General features: G+C 49.2%; 1 protein-coding gene across 1 annotated transcript in view; it reads left to right on the top strand.

Annotated features, from left to right (window-relative positions):
* The window catches only part of LOC119696545, a 62,989-nt gene that overhangs the window by 30,704 nt on the left and 9,117 nt on the right, over positions 1 to 23,168 (top strand). The window contains exons 12-17 of the mRNA XM_038126287.1: positions 9,059 to 9,193; positions 9,981 to 10,064; positions 14,864 to 14,956; positions 15,059 to 15,151; positions 15,332 to 15,474; positions 16,002 to 16,190. Coding sequence (XP_037982215.1) covers positions 9,059 to 9,193; positions 9,981 to 10,064; positions 14,864 to 14,956; positions 15,059 to 15,151; positions 15,332 to 15,474; positions 16,002 to 16,190 — 737 coding nt within the window. The remainder of the gene's footprint in view (positions 1 to 9,058; positions 9,194 to 9,980; positions 10,065 to 14,863; positions 14,957 to 15,058; positions 15,152 to 15,331; positions 15,475 to 16,001; positions 16,191 to 23,168) is intronic.

Here is a 23,168-nt window from a genome sequence, read left to right as displayed (position 1 = left end):
TTGGGGTTTTTTTTGGCTACAGCTGCTTGTTCTTCTTGTACCCAGCTGGGTCTTCAGCTGCGCTAGCCTGTTCAGCTCTTGGGATCATGTGAAGGACAGTTCTCCTAGAGAAAAAGGGACTTGCTGTGCTTAGCATGCTGCCCTCTTTCTAAGGCAGGAAGCCTTAACAGCTCAAAAGGGAAAACGCAGAGACAAATTCTTCTTCTTGTGAGCCACAATGAGTTAAAGAAAACAAAAAATAAAGCCCAAAAAACCCCCCAAAAAACCAAAAAAAAAAAAAACCCCAAAACAAAAAAATCTCCAAAAGACCCAAACAAAACCAAACCAAACCCAACCAACAAAAAAACAAAAACAAAAACAAAAATCCAGGCCAGCCATAACATCTACTGCCTTTTGCCCTCTGAGGTAATTGTTTAGCTGTTTAGCCTTCACAGACCCATTCTTCTAAAAGCTTCTCAGAGCAAAACCCCCCCATCCTAACAGTGAAAGAAAAAAAGAATCTTCCTTTAGGAGAACAAAAATAAATGACTTGGCGAGGGTTTGAGAATTAGGGAGAGATCAAGGCTGTCTCTGCCTTGGTCTTATCGCTTATTCTCACGCCGCCCCCACTTCTCTCCCTTCACTCATAGCAGCGCCTTCATGCTGTCTCTTGCCCCTCTCCCGCTGCCGTCACCACACTGCAGCGGCCCTGGCAAGGGCGAGCACTGGGAGCCACTCTGTGAGGACCTTGCGGGTGTGCCTCACCCCCTTTTCTCCCCTTCTCTCTCTCTCTCTTGACCCACCTACTGGGATTGTGGCTTCCACCCTGGACTGGGGACCCCAGCAGGCTGGGAGCCAAACCCCCTGGCAGCTCCGCCACTGAGCCAGCCCCGCTCCTCAGCCGCAAACTGTGCAAACCGCGCCCAGCACCGCTGCCAGGCTGGTGAGCGTGTCTGGCAACCCTGCGCCCTCCGAGACCCCACCACCACCAAGCCAGCTCCCAAACTCCAGAGGCACCCCACGCAAACCCGTGCCCCACGCCACCTTCACTGGGCGGGCAAACACTGAAAGTTGCCTCGCTGGGCCACCTCAAAGGATCAGCCCCTGCTGCAGCCCCGAGACTCTGCCGCTCGCACAAGAGCAGTCAAACACCCCACAGCCTCAACAACCCTCATCCTGGTGTCCCCAGGTGTTCTTTTTCTTTAATAAGCATTTGGCTGAACCATCAACATGTATCTTTTTCCCCTCTAGGAGGGCTTGTTCTGCTACATCCTCCTGAACTTCAGTTTGGTATTGCACAATTTCTGAACAGTCATGTGTTTAGGTACCTTTTCGCTTGCCAAAAAAAATTAAGCTGGATTCAAACTTTTTTTTTTACTTCTAGAGTTTAGTTATCATTATTTCACATTTTTACTTCTTAGAGTCTGTTAGCCATTTTTTCCCTAGCTTTTTCTTTTCCTTTATTTTTTTCCTTTTTGATTTTAGCACATTTTGGACTGTACACTCAACTAGTTTATTTCCAGGAGTTTGTCCACAGCCCTTTCTTCTTCTGGTTTAACTGCTATTCCCAGCTGGATTTGTAAGTCTCTTCCCAAGAAGTTGACACCTGCTCCATAAACTAAGAAGACATCTCCTACCCCCATTCTGGTTTCTCCTTTAATGACTACATTTTCAATGACAGAGATTTTAAACCCTTCTCCTCTTTCCCCTCCCATTCCACCATGACATCATCGACATCACATCCTCCTGGAACATCTCCTACATAAGTTCTCTCTGCATCAGTATGAACTGTGAATTCTAATACTTCCTCTTGGGGGCCTAATTTAAAGTTATCAAAGGCGCCAGATGGCATCCATCCACCAGAAAACAGAGCCCATGTTCCTCCCACTCCCTCACTGGGCACACCCCCTGAACCATCCCCAGGCCTCCTCCTAAGTGAGGGTGACCTCCCCCCCTACAGCAGAAACAGGCATCCCTAGTCCTCTCCTGGGACCCTGACCACGCCGGGGCTCTGTCTCCTTCATGAACCTCCCCCATAGATACAGAGGGAGCTGGAATCACCGAGGGAACAGAGACTAGGGTGAAAGCTGGTTTTAAAGCGAGATCCAAAGGGGGAGAGAGGGAGGAGCAGAATTCAGCAGCATAGCTGGAATCAACAAAGAAGCAGGGGTAGGTACATGAGCAGTCAGCTGGGCAGAAGCCACAGCAGGGACGGGAGTGATCATGCCCGGTATGGGTGAGGAGGACTGAAGCTCTTGGCTCAGGCAGAGAAGCTGGTATGGGTAGGGAAACTGGAGCTTCTGGCATGAGCAGAGAAACTGGAGACAGGGAGAGACAGTATTTCCAGAGGGTCCCTGCTCTCTTCTCTGGTTTTTTATCCCATTTCCCCAGGACCCCACCCACTAGTCCCTGCTACAGTCCATTCCTCTCCCTCCAAGGGGTCCCCTCCCTTCCCTGAGGCTCAGTCCCAGTTACCCCCGGGGGATTCTCTCCCTCCTTTTATCTTTCCCTTTGTCTCTCTACTGGCCTTTTTTCTTGTGAAAGAATGGAACCGCAGGGTGGGAGACTCCTCACCCACTTCACAGGTCTGGGATAACTGGCCTGAGTCTCATTCATACACACATTCATCCCCCTGTACCTGACTCCCTTGAAGAGTACTTACAATCTTCTTTTACTTCTTCAAGTCTTCATGCACAAGAATTTGGGGGCTGCTGTGGTTTTAGGGAGCCTTTCCCATTTTCTTTGCTTTATGTGTTTCCTTTTGTCCACGGGGTTTCAACCTGCAACCGCTGATCTCCCCAGAAGAAGCAAGCGAGGCCACTGAAATCAGTGGGGCACCCTCCACACTCAGCATCTCCTGGTGGTCTTGGAAGCAACATGTTAATCCTGGGTGAGACCCCCAAATTGTGAAAAACATGGCTCACTTTCCTGTTAAAATTGAAAAGTTTAATAAAGGACAAGAGGAGACAGAAACAAGAGACACTAAAGCAAAGATTACAGCCGGGTGCTTGAGGGCCACGCAGGACCAGAGTGGGGCTTCCTCGGTCACTGAGTGGCTATTTGTGGGAACGCTGAGCAGGTGTGTTGCTTGTGCTTGAGGGTCACAAGGTCTGGGGCAGGGCCTCCTCCATCACTGAGTAGTGGGCTGATTAAAAGAGGCCTCTAGGGAGCGTGGCAATGTGGGTGCTGGTGAACAGGAGCAGGCAAACAGGAGCGTGGCACGTCTCTGAGGGCATGGCATGGCAGTTTGCCAGACATTTCCCACAGGCAGGGCAAGCAGGCAGGGTTGCAGGGTTTCTTGCTAGCAAGGTTTACAGAGTGCTGTTTGTGGTGTTTCTGTTGGTTGGTAGGTTTTAGCATTTCTGGTAGTAATGGTTTGGATACAATCTACAACTGTAGCTAGTACGAGTGCATGTAATCAGATGGAACCCTTCAAAAAGGACGCGTCTGTCCAGACCCATTCCTGTGCCGACTGCTTGAGCTCATCAGTGGTTTCAGGGGGTGTTGTGGAGGAAACCTGCCTGTGGTGTGAACAGGTGAACGATCTCCTTTCACTGGTGGCCAAACTTAGGGAGAAAGTTGAAAGACTAAGGAGTATCAGGGAAAGTGAAAGGGAAATAGATTGGTGGAGTTCAGCCCTTCCGTCCTTGAGGGAGGCCCACCAAGAGTCAGAGGACTCCCATGCCTCTCACTGTCAGACAATAGAAAGACACCTGGTAGGTGAAGGGGGAAGGAAATGGGTACCTACTTGCTGAGGTAATAATAAAAATTCCTCCCCACCCCCACTACCAAGCTGCTTCAGAATAGGTATGAACCCCTGGATCTAGAGAGTCAGACAGATGATTTAGAAGAAAATTTTCTGCCCAGTGAGTCTCTCCATTATGATTCATCTGTGAGAAGGTTTATCACCTCTAACATCAAAAAGGAGAGAAGGGTAATCGTGGTGGGTGATTCCCTTCTGAGGGGAACACAGGGCCCCATATGTCAATTGGACCTCCACAATAGAGAGGTTTGCTGCCTCCCTGGGGCCTGGTTACAGGATATTACTGAGAGACTTTCTGGGCTGATTCAGCCCTCTGATTATTACCCACTGCTGATACTCCAGGCTGGCAGTGATAAGACTGAAAAGAGGAGAGTCAGGGCAATTAGAAGGGACTTTAGGGCACTGGGTCAAGTGGTTGATAGGACAGAGGTACAGGTAGTCTTTTCCTCAGTCCCTTTGGTGTCTGAGAAAAATGGTGAAAGGAATAGGAGAGCTCATATTATCAACAAGTGGCTCAAGGGTTGGTATCATCGGCAAAATTTGGATTCTTTGATCATGGGGCAATTTTTACAGCACCTGGCCTACTGGATCCAGATGGGGTCCATCTCTCTGTTAAGGTAGAAGGTTTTTAGCTTGTGAACAGGCAGACCTTGTTGAGAGGGCTTTAAACTAGGTCTGAAGGGGGAAGGGGATGCAGCTGGGCTGTCTGGAAGCAGGCCCAAGGGTGGTAAGCCTGAGTTAGGGGTAAAATCAGTGACCCAGCTGAGGTGCATGTATAGCAATGCGCACAGCACGGGCAACAAAGAAGAGCTGGAGGCCATGGTGCAACAGCAGAGCTGTGATGTAATTGCCATCACAGAAACGTGGTAGGGTGACTCACATGGCTGGAGTGCTGCACTGGATGGCTACAAACTCTTCAGGAGAGACAGGAAAGGGAGAAGAGGTGGAGGGGTGGCCCTTTATATTAGGGAGGCTTTGGACACCCTAGGTATTGGAACTAATGATGATGACAAAGTTGAATGCCTACGGGTAAGAATTAGGGGGAAGGCCAACAAGGCTGATATCCTACTGGGAGTCTGCTATCATCCACCCAACCAGGGTGAACAGGTGGACAATTTATTCTATAAGCAACTGAACAATGTTTCAGGATCATCAGCCCTTCTTCTTGTAGGTGACTTCAACCTACCAGACATCTGCTGGGAACTTGAAACAGCAGAAAAACAGCAGTCTAGAAAGTTTTTAGAGGGTGTGGAGGATAACTTTTTGTCACAACTCTGGGTGAGCCCACCGGGGGAAGGACTATGTTAGACCTGTTGCTCACAAATAGAGATGGACTGGTGGGTGATGTGGAGTGAGCCTAGCCAGAATGCAAAAACTGCCAGGGGTCAGAAAATGCAGACATCCCATGGTCAGGGTGCATCCAAAACAACTGCGAACTGGATGCGTAAGAGAGCGATTAAGAGGGGGAAGTTTCTTCGGTTTCAAATGATGCACGAGTTGCACAGGAGAAAGCTCGCGCATATTATTCTGGAAAGCACGGAAGCTTTGCAATGCCAAATACCATCAGGTGTTGTCCATGCACACTTTAAGTTGAGATGGGACACAGCTGTTGAGTTTGGTGGCCTGGTGAATTTTCCTCCGCATGCGGGGGCTAACACTGTATACGGATACGGATAACACCATATTTAGGGGCCTGATTACTGAAAAAGTGATTGAAAAGAACATTAGTGAGATGTGAAAAACCTCTGCTCCTGGGCCAGATGGGATTACATTGGGTCATCTTATTAAAAAAGACCCTAAGTTTTCCCAGTTGATGGAGATCTTCAACCTCTGGCTTGTTACCGGTATCCTCCCAGACGCGCTGCGGGACAGCTGGACAGTCTTGATGTCCAAGTCTTCCAATTTGGATAGTCTTGGTGATATCAGTAACTGGAGGCCTATCACTATTGGTTCTGTGGTGATTAGGCTGCTTTCCAGGATTGCTACGGCGAGGCTGTCCAAACCATGTCCCATTAACCCCTGGCAACGGGGCTTTATCTGCACGTTGGGTTGTGCCAAGAACCTCAAGTTGTTACAACTTGTGGTTAAGAATGCTAAGCAGGAGCATCAGCATCTGGGAGTGGTGTTCGTGGACATCGCCAAGGCCTTTGACACCATTTGTCATCAGCATGTACTTGAGGGTCTGATCCAGAGAGGGGTTGATCCCTATTTGGTGCAGCTGGTAAGGAAAATGTACAGAGACATCAAAACATATATTTCCATTGAAAGGGAGAGGACAGATCCCATTTACATTCGCTCTGGTGTCAAACAAGGCGACCCTATGTCACCTTTGCTGTTCAGTCTGGCGATGGACCCTCCCCTATGCAAACTTGAAAATGAGCATCAAGGGTTCCAGCACGGTCATTTGAGGATAACGGCCATGGCGTTTGCAGCCAATTTAGTGCTGCCGAGTGATTGCTGGGATGGCATGTGTTGTAACATCAAAATTTTGGAGACCTTTTGTGAACTTACTGGTCTCCAGACTCAGGGGGAAAAGTGTCATGGCTTTTACATCAAGCCAACAAGGGACTCATATACCATCAATGACTGTCCCCCATGGAGGATAAATGATTCCCCCTTAACATGATTGAACCAGGGAGCTCAGAAAAATATCTCGGCACATGGATTGATCCCTGGACTGGATTTGCAGATTCGGGGTTATCAGAGAAACTCGTGGATTGGCTCCATCGGATTGGGAGTTCATCCCGCAAACCTCTTCAGAAGGTCGATATACTCAGGACCTGTACCATCCCGAGACTGATATATCTGGCTGACCATACGGAAGTGAACGTGGGCCTTCTTGAGTCCCTTGATCTGTTGATTCGAAAGGCGGTCAAGGAATGGCTTCATCTCCCTCCGAGTACGTGTGATGCCATCTTGTAGTCAAGTTTTAAAGATGGTGGTTTAGGCATCATCAAGTTGGTGGCACTCATTCCAAGTATACAAGCGCAAAGACTCCATAGATTAGCACAGTCTTCAGATGAGGATCTGCTGGGTTTTCTAAGAGGAGAACCACTGGAATCGTTCTTTGAAAAGCTATGGTTGAGAGCAGGTGGAAGAAAAGAGTCCATCCCGCCAATTTGGGAGCCTATACCGATGACTGAAGGTGGTGATGGTGATGAAGGCCGGTCAGAATGGGAGGCACCTGTTCCCAAAGTCTGCTACCCGAGACCTTGTAACTGGCAGAAACTTGAATTTCAAAACTGGTTACATCTGGTTGCCCAGGGCCATGGTGTTGAAAGTTTCGAGAATGATGAAATCAGTAATGCCTGGATAAGGCAGTATAAGGGCATACCTCCCCCAAAACTTACAACAGCCCTTCAACTGAGAGCCAATGTCTGCCCAACAAGAGAATTCCTGGCTAGGGGTAGGCATGAGGATGTTGTTCAATCATGCCGACATTGTGGTGCTGGATTTGAAACTGTAGCCCACATTGCTGGGAACTGTCCCAATGCCAGGATCTCAAGACACAACTGGGAACTCAAGATGCCAGGATCAAAAGACACAACATCATCTGTGAAATTCTTAGCTGTGAAGCTAACAGGGAGAGTTGGACGGTTTTTCAGGAGCCACACTTGAGAGATGATGTCAATGAGTTGTTTAAACCAGACTTGATTTTTGTGAAAGACTCGAAGGCATTAGTGGTTGACATCACAGTGCAATACGAGCATAGTAATTCCTCATTGAGGGAGGCTGCTGCCAAGAAGGCCAAGAAATATCAGCGCCTTCATTTACAAATACAGCAACTAACTAATGCGGTAGATATTGAATATGTAGGCTTCCCCATGGGGGCCTGTGGAAAGTGGTATAGCAAGAACTCTGAGCTGCTTTTGGCCCTCAGTCTCTCTAAAACAAGGCTAGAGAAGACCGCCCGGGCCCTGGCATCCAAAGTACTTGTTGCCTTGGTAGATATAGTACATATATTTACAAACAAAGCTCAATCAATTGTACCTGTTTAGTATTAATAATAAACTAGGCCCCTTCCCTCTACTGGTTTAGCTGGACAGTGGAATCAGTTTTGGGTGGGAGGGGTTCATCTTTCATAACCGCGTCTTTCTAGCCCATATTTTGGGCTTCAAATTCTAATTTGGACTTTCAGGTGGACGGGCCACCTAACTTAACCCGGAAAAGGAACATATATTATTTATATATGTTTGCTAAATAGCCAAATGCCTCGTCATCTAATTAGTGACACGCATGAATGGATGACTGAGATGGAGGTGGAGGTTGGAGGCCGCTACGGGCAGAGTGATCATGAAATTACAGAATTCTTTATAACTGGTGAAATAAGGATGAATATCAATAAGATCTCTACATTTGACTTCTGGAGGGCAGACTTTGGCCTATTTAAGAGACTTATTCAGAGAGTTCCTTGAGAAGCAGACCTTGAAAACAAAGGAGTCCAGGAGAGATGGGTGTGCTTCAAAGCAGAGATCTTGAGGGCACAGGAACAGACTGTCCCTGTGTGCCAAAAGATGAGTCGACGAGGCAAACACCCAGTCTGGATGATCAACGAGGTTTTGAAGGAACTCAGAAATAAAAAAACGATGTATCATCTTTCAAAGGAGGAACTGACTTCTCAGGAAGTATTTAAGGGAGCTGCTAGGACATGTAGAAAAAAAATTGGGGAGGCCAAAGCTCAGTTTGAACTTAGCTTGGCAACTTCTGTTAAAAATAATAAAAAAAAATTTTACAAATATATTTGTTGCATTGTGTTTTTCATGCTTTTGGCTTGTTCTGAAATAGTTTCTTCCATGTACCCCCGTTCATTCACTTAAATAGCTCCTCCCAAAGTTGTTTCCCTCCTCCTCCATGTCAATCACCCCAGTTCCTGCTGATTCCTCCTCTAGTCCCCTCCCTGGCCCTCTGTCAGTCACTTGGCCTCCCATCCCCTCTTTCTCGAATCTTCCCTTGGGGCCGTCGAGTGATTGGCCAGAGGCCAGGGTCCTCCCTCAGGGGCTTCCCTGATTTCTGACCCCTCATGTTCATCTCTCCAGTTTCCACACCCGCAGTTCTCCCCATTGGTTGTTCAATGTATCCTCCCCTTGTTTCTACCCCCTTTATAAGATGTTGTAAAAGGCTCAGACCTTGCTCTTAGCAGCAGGTTCCCTGAAGTTGGCAGCTCCCTTGAGCCCTGGAATAAACTTCAAATTTACCCCTGCCAAGAGTCGGCCTCTCATTCCTCCACCAGTGTCTGCCAGCTGCTTCTCCGACTTAGGGTGAATAACCCTAGCCGCTCTCCTGTACCCCTTGGGCACGGGAGGGTGTCCCCCACAGTCAACCGTGTCGAGCCAGTCAGGCAGTGTCCTGGAGGCCACCGAGAGGACGTGGTGTCATATATTAATGGTAAAAGGAAGGGTGTAAGCGACTTCTGTGCCTTACTGGATGAAGCAGGCAACCTAGTAACTAAAGGTGAGGAAAAGGCGCAAATACTTAATGCCTTCTTCGCCTCAGTCTTTAGTGGTAAAGACAGCTTGTCCTCATTACAACTGTCCTCATGGATTGGTAGGTGGTACCAGGGAGCAGAATGGTCCTCTTATTCTCCAAGAAGAGGCAGTCAGAGAACTGCTGGAACACTTGGATATTTATAAATCAATGGGACCAGATGGGATCCATCCTAGGGTGATGAGGGAGCTGGCAGATGAGCTTGTCAAGCCACTCTCCATCATTTATCAAGAGTTGTGGCTCACTGATGAAGTTCCAGATGATTGGAAACTGGCCAGTGTGACACCCGTTTACAAAAAAAGTAGGAAGGATCCTGGTAATTACAAGCCAGTTAGCCTGACCGCAGTACCAGATAAGATAATGGAGCAGTTCATACTGAGTGCTATCACACAGCACCTACAGGATGGCCAGGGTATCAGACCCAGCCAGCATGGGTTTACAAAGGGTAGGTCATGTCTGACCAACCTGGTCTCCTTCTATGACCAGGTGACCCTCCTGGTGGATGCCAGAAAGGCTGTGGATGTTGTCTATTCAGACTTCAGCAAGGCCAGAGATACCATCTCCCACAGCACACTCCTGGAAAAGCTGGCAGCCCATGGCTTGGACAGGAGCACTCTTTGAGGGGTTAGGAACTGGCTGGATGGCTGGGCCCAGAGAGTGATGGTGAATGGTGCTGCGTCCAGCTGGCAGCCAGTCACCTGTGGTGTCCCTCAGGGCTCTGTACTGGGACCAGTTCTGTTTAATATTTTTCTAGATGACATGGATGAGGACATCAAGTCCTTCGTTAGTAAATTTGCGGACGACACTAAGCTGGGACCGTGTGTCCATCTGTTGGAAGGTAGGAGGGCTCTGCAGACAGACTTGGGACGGTTGAATGGATGGGCAGAGTCAAACAGGATGAACTTTAATAAATCCAAGTAGCCAGTCCTGCATTTTGGCCACAATAACCCCCTGCAGAGCTATAGGCTGGGGACGGTATGGCTGGACAGTGCCCAGGCAGGAAGGGACCTGGGGGTACTGGTCAACAGCCAGCTGAACATGAGCCAGCAGTGTGCCCTGGTGGCCAAGAAGGCCGAGGGCATCCTGGCCTGGATCAGGAATTGTGTGGCCAGCAGGAGCAGGGAGGTCATCCTTCCCCTGTACTCGGCACTGGTGAGGCCGTGCCTTGAGTGCTGTGTCCAGTTCTGTGAGTGTTCAGTTCTGGGCCCCTCAGTTTGGGAAGGACGTTGAGATGCTTGAGCGTGTCCAGAGGAGGGCAGCGAGGCTGGTGAGGGGCTTGGAACACAAGCCCTCTGAGGAATGACTGAGGGAGCTGGGGGTGTTCAGCCTGGAGAGGAGGAGGCTTAGAGATGACCTTATTGCTCTCTACAACTTCCTGAAGGGAGGTTGTAGACAGGTGGGGCAGCAAGTGACAGAACACGAGGACACCGTCTCAAGCTACGTCAGGGAAGGTATAGGTTGGATATTAGGAAAACATTTTCCACCAAAAGAATAATGAAGTACTGGAATGCTCTTCCCAGGGATGTGGTAGAATCAACATCTCTGGATGTGTTTAAAAAAGACTGGACATGGCACTTGGTGCTATAGTCTAGTTGAGGTGTTCGGGCATAGGTTGGACTTGATGATCTTAGCGGTCTCTTCCAACCACATTATTCTGTGATTCTGTGATTGAACTTCCAGAGGGCAAACTTTGGCCTATTCAGGAGACTCATTCAGACAGTTCCTTGGGAAGCAGCCCTTGAAAACAAAGGAGTTCAGGAAAGGTGGGCATGCTTCAAAGCAGAGATCTTGAGGGCACAGGAACAGACTGTCCCTGTGTGCCAAAAGATAAGTCGATGAGGCAAACTTCCAGCTTGGATGGGCAAGGAGATTTTGAAAGAACTTGGGAATAAAAGGAGGATGTATCATCTTTGGAAGAAGGGTCAGGTCTCTGAGGAAGTATTTAAGGGACTGATAGAGCATGTAGGAAAAGAATTAGGGAGGCCAAAGCTCAGTTTGAACTTAAATTGGCAACTTCTGTAAAGGATAATAAAAAATGTTTTTACAAATACATTAATGGTAAAAAGAAGGGTAAGATCAACCTTTGTTCTTTACTGGATGAGGGAGGGAACTTAGTAACTGCAGATGAGGAGAAGGCAGAAGTGTTTAACGCCTTCTTTGCCTCAGTCTTTAGTGGTGAGACAGCTTGTCCCCAGGACAACTGTCCTCTTGTGTTGGTTGATTGATTCCAGGGAACAGAATGGTCCCTCCATTATCCAAGAAGAGGCAGTCAGAGAACTGCTGAGCGGCTTGGATATTCATAAATCCATGGGACCAGATGGGATCCATCCCGGGATGATGAGAGAGCTGGCGGATGAGCTTGCAAAGCCGCTCTCCATGATTTACCAGCAGTCCTGGCTCACTGGTGAGGTTCCAGATGACTGGAAGCTGGCCAATGTGACACCCATTCACAAAAAGGGTGGGAAGGAGGATCCTGGTAATTACAGGCCAGTTAGCCTGACCTCAGTACCTGGCAAGATAATGGAGCAGTTCATACTGAGTGCTATCACACAGCACTTACAGGATGGCCAGGGTATCAGACCCAGTCAGCATGGGTTTACAAAGGGTAGGTCATGTCTGACCAACCTGGTCTCCTTCTATGACCAGGTGGCCCTCCTGGTGCATGTGGGAAGAGCTGTGGATGTTGTGTACCTGGGCTTCAGCAAGGCCTTTGACATGGTCTCCCACAGCACACTCCTGGAGAAGCTGCAGCCCATGGCTTGGACAGGAGCACTCTGTGCTGGGTTAAGAGCTGGCTGGATGGCTGGGCCCAGAGAGTGGTGGTCAATGCTGCTGCATCCAGCTGGGGGCAAACACCAGTGGTGTCCCTCAGGGCTCCATGCTGGGACCAGTTCTGTTTAGTATTGTTATTGATGACATGGATGAGGGGATTGAGTCGTTCATTAGTAAATCTGCGGATGACACTAAGCTGGGAACATGTGTCCATCTTTTGGAAGGTGGGAGGGCTCTGCAGACAGACTTGGGATGGTTGAATGGATGGTCAGAGTCCAACAGGATGAACTTTAATAAATCCAAGTGCCGCGCCCTGCATTTTGGCCACAATAACCCCCTGCAGAGCTATAGGTTGGGGTAAGTGTGTCTGGACAGTGCCCAGGCACGAAGGAACCTGGGAGTGCTGGTTGACAGCCAGCTGAACACGAGCCAGCAGTGTGCCCTGGTGGCCAAGAAGGCCAAGGGCATCCTGGCCTGGATCAGGAATAGTGTGGCCAGCAGGAGCAGGGAGGTCATCCTTCCCCTGTACCTGGCCCTGGTAAGGCCACACCTTGAGTGCTGTGTCCAGTTCTGGGCCCCCTCAGTTTGGGAAGGACATTGAGACACTCGAGCATGTCCAGAGGAGGCAACGAGGCTGGTGAGGGGCTTGGAACACAAGCCCTGTGAGGAACAACTGAGGGAGCTGGGGGTTTTTTAGTCTGGAAAAAAGGAGACTCAGAGGCAACCTTAGACTCTCTACAACTTCCTGAAAGGTGGCTGTAGTCAGGTGGGGTTGGTCTCTTTCCATAAGCAGCAACTGACAGAACAAGAGGACACAGTCTCAAGCTGCATCAAGGGAAATATAGGTTGGATATTAGGAAAAAGCTTTTTACAGAAAGGGTGATAAAGTTCTGGAATGGTCTACCCGGGTAGGTGGTGGAGTCACCATCCCTGGATGTGTTTAACAAAGACTGGAAGTGGCATTCGGTGCCATGGTTTAGTTGAGGTGTCAGGGCATGGGTTCGACTCGATGGTCTTGGAGGTCTCCTCTAACCTAGTCTTTCTGTGAATCCTGTGAATATTGGCACTCAGCCAAGAGCACCCCTGCTAGTTTGGGAAACACCCTTTTTATACCATTTCTATTGCATCAGCTGTTGAATATTCATAAACAATTATGCATATTTAAACTTTTCCATAAACTAGTTGACATGTTCTAGGAATTGTTTAGCATGGCTCCTCCTCAGGTCTGCCTTTTCAGAGCATGTGTGTTTCTTGGCTGTGGTTTTGGTTCCCTCTCTTGATCACTTCCAGACTGGCCCTTGGTCCATCCTTTCTTCAGACGGTGAGTGCTGATAGTTGGCATATCAATAGCAGGGTCCTCATGACATGTTCACTGGATGTTATCCTGACCAAACAGACAGTTCACTCCTAACTAGATCAGCTACCATTATTACTATGTCTAAGGTTTTGTTAATAGCAGAAATAAAAGCAAAGTTATTTTAACATTATACATATGGCATTCATCTTAATATTTGCGAAAAGCCAATACTATAATATGCATCTATAGCAGCAGGAAGGGGGGAGGTGACAGAGGAGACCGAGGATGGCAGAGGGGACAGCAGGGGGGGTCGGAGGGTGGCAGAGGGGACGAGGGTAGTGGCAGGGAGTAGCAGAGGGAACAAGGGGATGGCAAAGGGACAGAGGGCACAGCAGAGAGCTCCAGGGAGAGGACAAAGGGAACCCCGGGAGGGCACCAGGGCCACCACAGGAGGCCACTGTGGTCTTTCTGGGCACGCAGGACGTGGGAAGAGATGAGAAATCTTGACTCCATGTTTTCAGAAGGCTGGTTTATTATATTATGATATATACTGTATTAAAAATGCCACACTAAAACTATACTAAAAGAACAGAGAGAAAGATGCATCAGAAGGCAAGACATGAATAGAATGGAATGAATAACAAAGTCTTGTGACTGACCAGAGAGTCTGAACCAGCTGCATCCTTGATTGGTTATTAAGTAGAAACATCTGACATCGACCAATCAAGGAAGCACCTGTTGCATTGCACAGCAGCAGATAGTAATTTGTTTGCATTTGTTCCTGAGGCCCTCTCAGCTTCTCAGGAGAAGAAAATCCTGGCAAAAGGATTTTCATAAAATATCATGGCTACAGGCCACAAGTGCCATGAGGGCCCCGTCATCTCCCCTGTCCCCTCCCCAGCTGTCCCCAGCCCTGCTGTAACCCCTGGTGGCCACCCTGGGTGAGCTGGTGGCCACTGTGGCCGGCCTGGATGTGGACATCCTGCTGCTGGCTGTGTCCCTATGGGCTCTGCAGATGGCCCTGGACAACTTCAAGTGGCAGGTCCCCAATACCCCAATAGCCAAAAACACTGGAGGCTCCTCCCGGGTCCAGTGGTGATGGAGCAACCACCAGAACACCTGTCGTTTCCATCCCTGACAAAAAGCCATCTTGTCCTCGTTGTGCGACCCGCTTTACTAGGATGTTGGGCTGATTGACCATCTAAAGAGGGCACATGGGCAGAAGAAGGTCATCTTGAAGTGCTCCAAATGTGGTAAACAAAATCTTAATTACCACAGTGCCGCCTGTCACGTCCCATGTTGTAAAGGGATGGAGTGTGTGGCTCCCACTGGCGAATGGGTCTGTGAGGTCTGCCAACGTGGATTTGCCACCAAGATTGGCCTGGGCCAACACAAGAGGATAATGCATCCTCTAGTGAGAAATTTGGAGGGGACTGTCACCTCTCATCCTAAAGAGTCATCAGTCAGAGGGGCCCACAAAAGAGTATGGACTGATGAGGGGGAGGCTGTCCTGGTACAATTGGTGGAGAGGTTTGCTGGTAGTCGCAATATTAACCAACTTATTGCAGAGCATATTCCATCTAAAACGGCGAAGCAGATCAGTGATGAAAAGCGCCTTCTGGGGAGAGGTGCCTCCGTGAAAGGTCAGGTGGGGCCCGAAGGTGAGATGGGGATTGAACACCGTTCCAGGTCTGCTAAGTTGCCAAAGGAGGGACAATTGAAGCTCCAATACTGTGAAGCCATCAAAACGGGACTGTCGGCAGGCAGATTCACCAGGTATGGGGAAGCCTTCATGAAAGTTTTGGATGGGCAAGATCCGCAAGCCGTGGTGAACGATATTTTCGAAGAGTTTCAAGGTATCTTGGGTGGGCCCTGCTGTCCTGTCCCTGTGTTACTGCTGTGTCATCTCCCTGAACCATGGCCATGTCACCGCCCTGGGCCAGGCCCTGACTGCCCTCGAGGCCACCCCATGGATCACCTGGGCCCATGTGACAAGCACCACCAGTGACTGGCGGGACTCAGTGGCTGCACTCGAGGAGAGCTGGGCCTGGCTGTCTGGGGAGGCCTCCAAGCTCTGCGACGCCTGCAGGCCGACGTTGAGGCCATGGAAGAGGCTGTGGTGGCCACCAGCCAGGTGTGGGAGGCCACCTGGAGGGGACAGTGTGTACATGCCAGCCTGGTAAGGGAAAGAGAAATGGCAATTGCTTCTCACAGTGGCTTGTGAGAATTTTTAGGGAGTTGTAGGAATGTGATAACTTGTTGGCATCAACAATCTGCAGGTGGTCTTTTTCCACTTTGCTTTTCTGTTCTTCTCAAGGACGGTGTGTGAGAAAGATGTTTTTATTAACTAGCCAATCAAGTAGAATCTATTGTGTCGGTCTGTATAAGCCGGAGAATCCTTTGTATTAAAGCTTCTTTTTCTCCTTTTACAATTTGGTCTCTCATCTGTTCTTGTGTCATTCTGGTGCAAGGGTGACATGAAAACTCACCCTGGGGCGACACCTTGCAGTGTGTGTACCCCATGCAGTAGCGGCTGTACTCGAATAAAAGGGGGAACATTGGTTATCTGCTCTTTGGATGCTTAAATATCAAGCCCTGTTATTAGAGCAGGACGATGTTACCTTGAAAACCACTTCTGTTGTTAACCCTGCCATGGTTTTGTCCTCCATCTTAACTGATGGTGAGCCTGAACATGACTGTTTACAGACTATCGAAGAAGTCTGTTCCAGCCTACCAGACCTGAAAGACGTGCCCCTAGAGAAACCAGACTGGGAACTTTTTCTAGATGGGAGCAGTTTCATGAAAAATGGCAAGAGGATGACAGGCCATGCAGTGACTACCCAGGACAAGGTGATCGAGGCAAAGGCCCTGACGAGAGCCCAAGAACTGAGCAAAGTAAAGAAGGGAAATATATGGACTGACTCTAAATATGCATTTAGTGTTGGCCACACCCATGGAGCCATCTGGAAGGAGAGAGGAATTGTGAATGGAAATTCAGAAGGGAAGTTCAAGGGAATCAAATCAAACATGCTGAACGAATACTTGCCACCAGCGGGCCACCAGTGGGGCCATGGCCCTGTGAGGAGCAGGGAAGTGGTGGGTGTTGGAGCCTGGGGGTGACATCACCTCTCCCCTCAGCCCCTTCAGCCCGCGTTTTAACTGGGGCGGTGACACAGGCTGGGACAGGGGCTCGGGACAGGTTCTTGTGTGTCCAAAGTGTCCTGGAGTGTCCTCGCAGTGGCCCTGGAGTGTCTCAGAATGTCCCTGGAGTGTCCCCAGCAGCCATGGAGCCCAGCGAGGTGCGGCAATCCTGGCACAGGGGGGCGGGAGGGGACACGGTGTGGTGGTGAAAGGGGACAATGAGGGACAGAGGGGACACAGGGGTGGCGGGAGGGGAGAGGAGGTCGCAAAGGGGACAGGAGGGCATAGTAGGAAGGAGGGAGGTGACAGAGGGGTGGAGGGATGTGGTGTTGCATTTTAGTTAAATGGTATGCTCTGTCTCACCCCTCGAAAATGTACCGTTTATTCCAAGCTGTGATCCTCCCCTGCAGTATCGTGTATCTGTAATCCCATTGGCCCAAGTCTTATTCTGCACCCACTTTGAATCTCCCTCTTAAGCCGTGTGAGGGAGACGAGACTCTCTCTTGGCCCCTTTTCCCCCTAGGCTCTCCCTCTCTCCCCCTCCCTCCCCCTTCTCCCTCAGAAACCATTCTGCTCCCAGGGGTGGGACCCCAATAAACCCTCATCTAATCAGCACCCTCAGAAGCCGTGTGGAGTCTCCTGGCCTGCCTGCTGCTACCAGCAAACACACAGCTTAGGGGGGACCCCCAGGGACTGCCTGGGGGCCCCCTCAAACGAACTGCATCAGAGACCAAGAGAAGAGAGGAATTGAAGAAAGATACGGAGAGAACTTTGCAAAGTATTTCTAGAAAGTTAGCTGAAGTCATTGTTACACCAATGGTGTTATGTTGATTTCTTATGGCCAATAGTTGGGATAGAAGAAGTATAAACAATTAGAAAGTGTATAAAAGGTCAGCCATTTTCGATAATAAAGAGTTGCCATCTGAGACTGCTTGCGGTCTCTGCTTTGTGTAGTGACTGCCTTGACAACAACATCTGGTGACCACCGAATGGAACAACAGCCTGAACAACATACTCGGTCTGCACCCATATGGGGTCCTAGTGACTGGCAACCTTGACCCACTGGGGAGTAGTGGGGGAGGAGGCAGGGTCCTAGTTTTTGTCACACTCAGTCTTGGAGAAATCCAGCAAAGTTTGCAAATTTTCTGGTTGGCACCACACTGAATGCCAGGGCGACTGGCTGCAAGTGGAGGCCATTTTGCATGGGAAAAAGAAGTCATTTCCCCAGGGTCTGGGTATCAGTTCAGATGTGGCCTTTGGGGCTCTTAGAGCATGAACAGTCGTAGTTGCTGGCACCTTTTATTTTTGGAGAAATCTCTTGGACCCAGGACATTCCTCTGGCTGCCCTGGATGGCTCGAGCCCCTGGCAAGGGGCTCAGAGACCTTGGCACAGAGTCAAAGGCACCTGTGCCTTTGATTTTAGTCCATGGAAAAAATTACCAACTTTGTGTGAAGATTTACAGGCCACAAGAGTTTAGGTAGATTTATAGTTAATTTGTCACAGGGTGAAAAAAGTAGAATTTTGGGGTTTTAGGATGGGGGTTCAAGAGGCAAGATGGAGGAATCTGGATGTGCCCTGTCCTTCTCCTTCTTCTCGGCCTCCATCTTCTCCTGTTATGATGGCACTTTTGGATTGGTTTAGAGTAGAGACAGACTGTCTAACATAGGTGATAGGTATTGGAAAATTATTGTAAATAAAGTACATGTAGTTCTCAGTATAAAATGTTAACACCACCCCAAGGGCAGTCAGTGTGCCACGAACTCACCTGCCAGACAGACCTCAGCAGGTCAGAGAAAGAGTGTATTAGATAAGAAAAAAATAAACAACCTTGAAAACCAGAGCCAAGGAATCTCGACTTCTTTTTCGCTCACAGGGCTGGGAAAAAGAGACTTTCTAACACCTTGGGGTCATCTCAACCACAGCAATCACATCAGTAGACCCAGGTGTGGAAAACCCTCCGTGGTGTGGAGAATGGGAAAATATGGGCCAAACCCTGAAGGAATTTTCTGACCCTGTAGCCTGGGATTTTCCACGTGAACAAATTCAGAACCCAGCTGAGGTGGGGAAATACCTGAAAGAGAAGTGCCATGATGACTCTAAGGAGAAAAAGCTCCTTGCAGTAAGCTGGGCCCTGGCCTATGCTTATCGCACACTGCTAGATACTGTAGGGCAGCAGACAGAGGCAGGGGGCAGGGAGATAAATCAGCAGCTACCCCAGTCACTCAGGCTGCAGCCAACACCCCAGCGACTCAGGCTGTAGCTAAACCAGACAGTGACCCTAAGCCACTGGCAGTCGCCACAGGAAAGAAGCACACAAGCAAAACCAATCGGCCAGTGACCAACGATGATCTGGGGGAGGGACCCTCAACACCAATTACTGATACAAAAGCCAAAGTTAAAGTAACTGACACAAGATCAGAAGCCACTATTGAGTCCTGCTCCCTGAAAGACCTTCGTGGCCTAAGAAAGCACTATGCTCGAAGACCTGATGAATCTATAATTAGTTTGTTAGTCCGTCTTTGGGATGCTGCAGGCAAGGCTACAATTTTGGATGGTAGTGAAGCGAGGCATTTGGGATCTGTGTCACATGATCCCGTCATTGACCAAGGAATGATGAGGGGGGCTAACCCTCACAGCCTCTGGGCATGGGTCCTGGAAAGTGTAGCACAAAGATACCTGTGTGCAGACGACCTCTATATGCAGCAAATTCACTGGAAGACCATAGAACAAGGGAAACGGCAGTGGCAGAGATTGGCTTCTCAGATGACATAAACACTGTAAATCCAGACTTGGTACCATGTACATCCGTCATGTGGCGAAAACTTTTATGACTCGGGCCACAAGAATACGCTTCTGCTTTAGCAATAATGAAGTGGGGTGACAGTGAGGAGACTGTGCTTGATATGGCAAAGGAGCTCCGAGCATATGCACATGCCTGTACATGACCTACACATGCCAGAATTGCAGTGGTGGAAACACGTCTGCAGAAATTAGAGGACAAGATGGAGGAAAATCACAAGAAACTCAGGGGGGAGATTAAAGAGGGCTTTCTCCAAATCTCAGCAGTACAGATCAGAGGTTCTGGTATCCAACGCAGACGTTCCCTAGATGGAGAGAGAAGTTACACCCCACTAGCTGAGCTGTGGTTCTTCCTGCGTGATTGCAGAGAAAACATTGTTGTGTTGTGATGTCATGGTCTGCCTTAGAAACCTGGGTTTCTCCCTGAAGATCTCTTCCCCAGGTGTGTCAATCACCTCTCCTTCCCTACCCAAAAAACTGCTGAGCACTGCTTGTCAATCCTGGAATGGCACAAGGGCGTCAAATGATTGGGCAGATTCAAAAGATGCCCCCTACCCCCCGGGAGCATTGGACAATCCAGGTGTCCTTTGTCCCTTGGAATCTCCTCTCCTGTACCTGGTTGCTGGTCCTCCTATTCCTTCCTGCCTCCCCCTCCCCAGGTTAAATGGGCGAGCAAACCCTGCAGTAGGAGTGTTCTGTTGGAGCTGTTGCTGGATTCAGGGGCCATGCAGCCAAGAATAAAAACTCTGGATCAAAACCCTCCTTCAGAACCAACTCCTTCCTTCACCAGCGCCTTAAAGCTTCTCCGTCAGAGGGAACCTGAAGAACGAACCCTCTTCGAGAGGAAATTCTATCCTGCACCACCTGAGCTCCGGCATGCCTGAACTTGTTCTCACGTGCCCAGCTGCATCATCTAGCTAGCCTAAAGCACCTCTGGGGTGAAACACCACAGTTCCTGCTATTTGGCTTAGCTGCAGGGGCCCGACAAGCCAAGGCACGTCCCGATCAGCAATACTGGTAAACTCCAATAAAACATGAGGAGATGGGATAGAAAATCTGCTGCTGCTATGCACAATGGGTGCGTGAACTGAAGGAAGGCAAGACTCAGAGAGGAAGTTCCACCAAAAGGGAAGCAGCTCCAGTGGCCCGTAACCGAACTGCCAGGTATGATGATGATGACGATATTTTTGATCCCCTTGAAGGAACCTCCAAGATATATGCCCAGGGAAAGAAGGATAACCAGGCTTAGAGGGGCCCTGCCTCTGGCCAGGTAGAGGCTAGGGAAATCCGTGTTTTTTGGACTGTGTGGATTCATTGGCCTGGTACATCAGAACCACAAGAATATAAAGCTTAGTCGACACTGGTGCGTAGTGCACATTAATCCCATCAAGACATGTGGGGGCAGAATCTGTTTCTAGTTCTGGTGTGACAGGGGGATCACAGGATTTTACTTTAGTGGAAGCTGAGGGGAGCCTGACTGGAAAGGAGTGGAAGAAACATCTTATTGGGACCGGCCCAGAGGCCCCATGCATTTTAGGCATAGACTTCCTCAGAAGTGGATATTTCAAAGATCCAAAGGGACTCGGATGGGCTTTTGGAATAGCTGCTGTAGAGACAGAGGGCATCAAGCCATTGAACACCTTGCCTGGACTATCAGAAAAACCATCTAGAGTAGGAGTCCTGAAGGTGGAAGAGCAACAAATGCCAATTGCCACCCTGACAGTGCACCACTGACAGTACCGAACAAACCGAGATACCATGATCCCCATCCACAAAATGATCTGTGAGTTGGAGACCCAAGGGGTGGTCAGCAAAACCCACTCACCCTCCAACAGCCCCATCTGGCCTGTGCACAAGTCTGACAGAGAATGGAGATTGACTGTGGGCTATTGTGCCTTGAATGAAGTGACTCCACCGCTGAGCGCTGCTGTGCCGGACATGCTGGAACTCCAGTACGAGCTGGAGTCCAAGGCAGCAAAGTGGCACGCCACTGTTGACATTGCTAATGTGTTTTTCTCCATTCCTCTGGCAGCAGAATGCAGGCCTCAGTTTGCTTTTACCTGGAGGGGCCTGCAGTACACCTGGAACCGAGTGCCCCGGGGGTGGAAGCACAGCCCCACCATCTGCCATGGACTGATCCAGGCTGCACTGGGAAAGGGTGAGGATCCATGACACCTGCAGTACATCGATGAACATCATTGTGTGGGGGAACACAGCAATGGAAGTGTTTGAGAAAGGAGAGAGGATCATCCAGATTCTGCTGGAAGCCAGCTTTGCCATCAAGAAGAGCAAAGTCGAAGGACGTGTTTGAGAGATCCAGTTCCTGGGAGTAAACTGGCAAGATGGACGGCATCAGATTCCTACTGAGGTCATCAATAGGATCACTGCACTGTCTCCACCATCCAGCAAGAAGGAAACACAAGCTTTCCTAGGCACCATAGGCTTCTGGAGAATGCACATTCCTGAGTACAGCCACATTTTAAGCCCCCCGTACCTGGGTACCCACAAGAAGAACAGTTCCCACTGGGGCCCCAAACAGCAACAAGCTTTTGACCAGGTCAAGCAGAAGATCACTCGTGCTGTAGCCCTTGGCTCAGTCAGGACAGGACCAGAGGTGAAGAACGTGCTCTACTCTGCAGCCGGGAATAATGGTGTGTCCTGGAGCCTGTGGCAGAAGGTGCCTGGGGAGACTCGAGGCTGACCACTGGGATTCAGGAGCCAAAGTTACAGAGGCTGCAAAGCCAACTACATTCCCAAAGAGAAGGAAATCTTGGCCACCTATGAAGGAGTTCAAGCTGCCTTGGAGGTGATTGGCATGGAAGCACAACTCCTCCTGGCACCTGGACTAGCGATGCTGGGGTGGATGTTCAAAGGAAAGGTTCCCACTACCCACCACGCCACCGACACCACATGGAGCAAGTGGATTGCCCTCATCACACAGCGTGCCCATATTGGAAACACGAATTGCCCTGGAATTTTGGCAATAATTACAAACTGGCCAGAAGAGGAAAACTTTGGTCTCACTGACAAAGAAGAACAAGAACAAGTGACATGGGCTGAAGAAGCTCCACCCTACAACCAACTGCCAGCAGAAGAAACACGCTTCGCTCTTTTCACTGATGGTTCATGTTGCATCGTAGGGATGAACCTGAATTGGAAAGCAGCCCTATGTGAATATGATTTTAAAGGGTTAAGATTTTAGCTGAGGGTGAGAACTTCAATTCATATTGAAGTCAGATACATCAACAACAGGTTAATGATTATTAGATGCTTAAGCTAAAGCTAATTGTTATATTATGAGCTCATTTGTAGAAGGAAGTGGAGCAAGTGAACCATTAGAGGAACATACTGAAACCAGTAGAACAAAGCCCAGCACCTGCACTCCATGTTCATCCATCACAAAGCAGGGGGCCGTGGATTGTGCCAGAGGCTCACAGAGACCTGATGAAGACCTTCCTGACTTCATCCCTGGGACCACTGACCCAATTTGAGACCACCAACCCCATTCAAGAGAAGAATTGTGCACCTGTGAAGGACTAATAACCTCATTTTAATACAAAGCAGGGATGGGAGGTGCTAGAGTTATGCATATGTATTATTTTGGGAAATAAATAGAAAGCAAAAAGCCTTGTGTGTTCACGCATTTTGGGGATGAACCCCCCTGTGCTCCCCGCCTGCCTAATAAACACACAACTTTCTAACTTTATCTAGTTAGAGAGTCTTTGTCCGTGATCTTCAGTTTTAACTATTCAATTGGCGAGCCAGTCAGGAGGAGACTCTGCTGGGCCGTAAGACCACTTCGGGTCGTGGACACCTTCGGGGCACCCCCAGGATATTCTTGGAAGACTGGGCTTTGCTGCCTCACTGTTTATCCAGCAGCAGACAAGGACCCCTGACTACTAAAACTCCGGACAAAACAGTATGTTTAAAAA

This window comes from Motacilla alba, unplaced genomic scaffold, assembly GCF_015832195.1.
Source record: "Motacilla alba alba isolate MOTALB_02 unplaced genomic scaffold, Motacilla_alba_V1.0_pri HiC_scaffold_34, whole genome shotgun sequence".
NCBI classification, from domain to species: domain Eukaryota; kingdom Metazoa; phylum Chordata; class Aves; order Passeriformes; family Motacillidae; genus Motacilla; species Motacilla alba.
The sequence above is the reverse complement of the archived record's forward strand: the minus strand, read 5'-3'. Positions and strand labels throughout refer to the sequence as shown.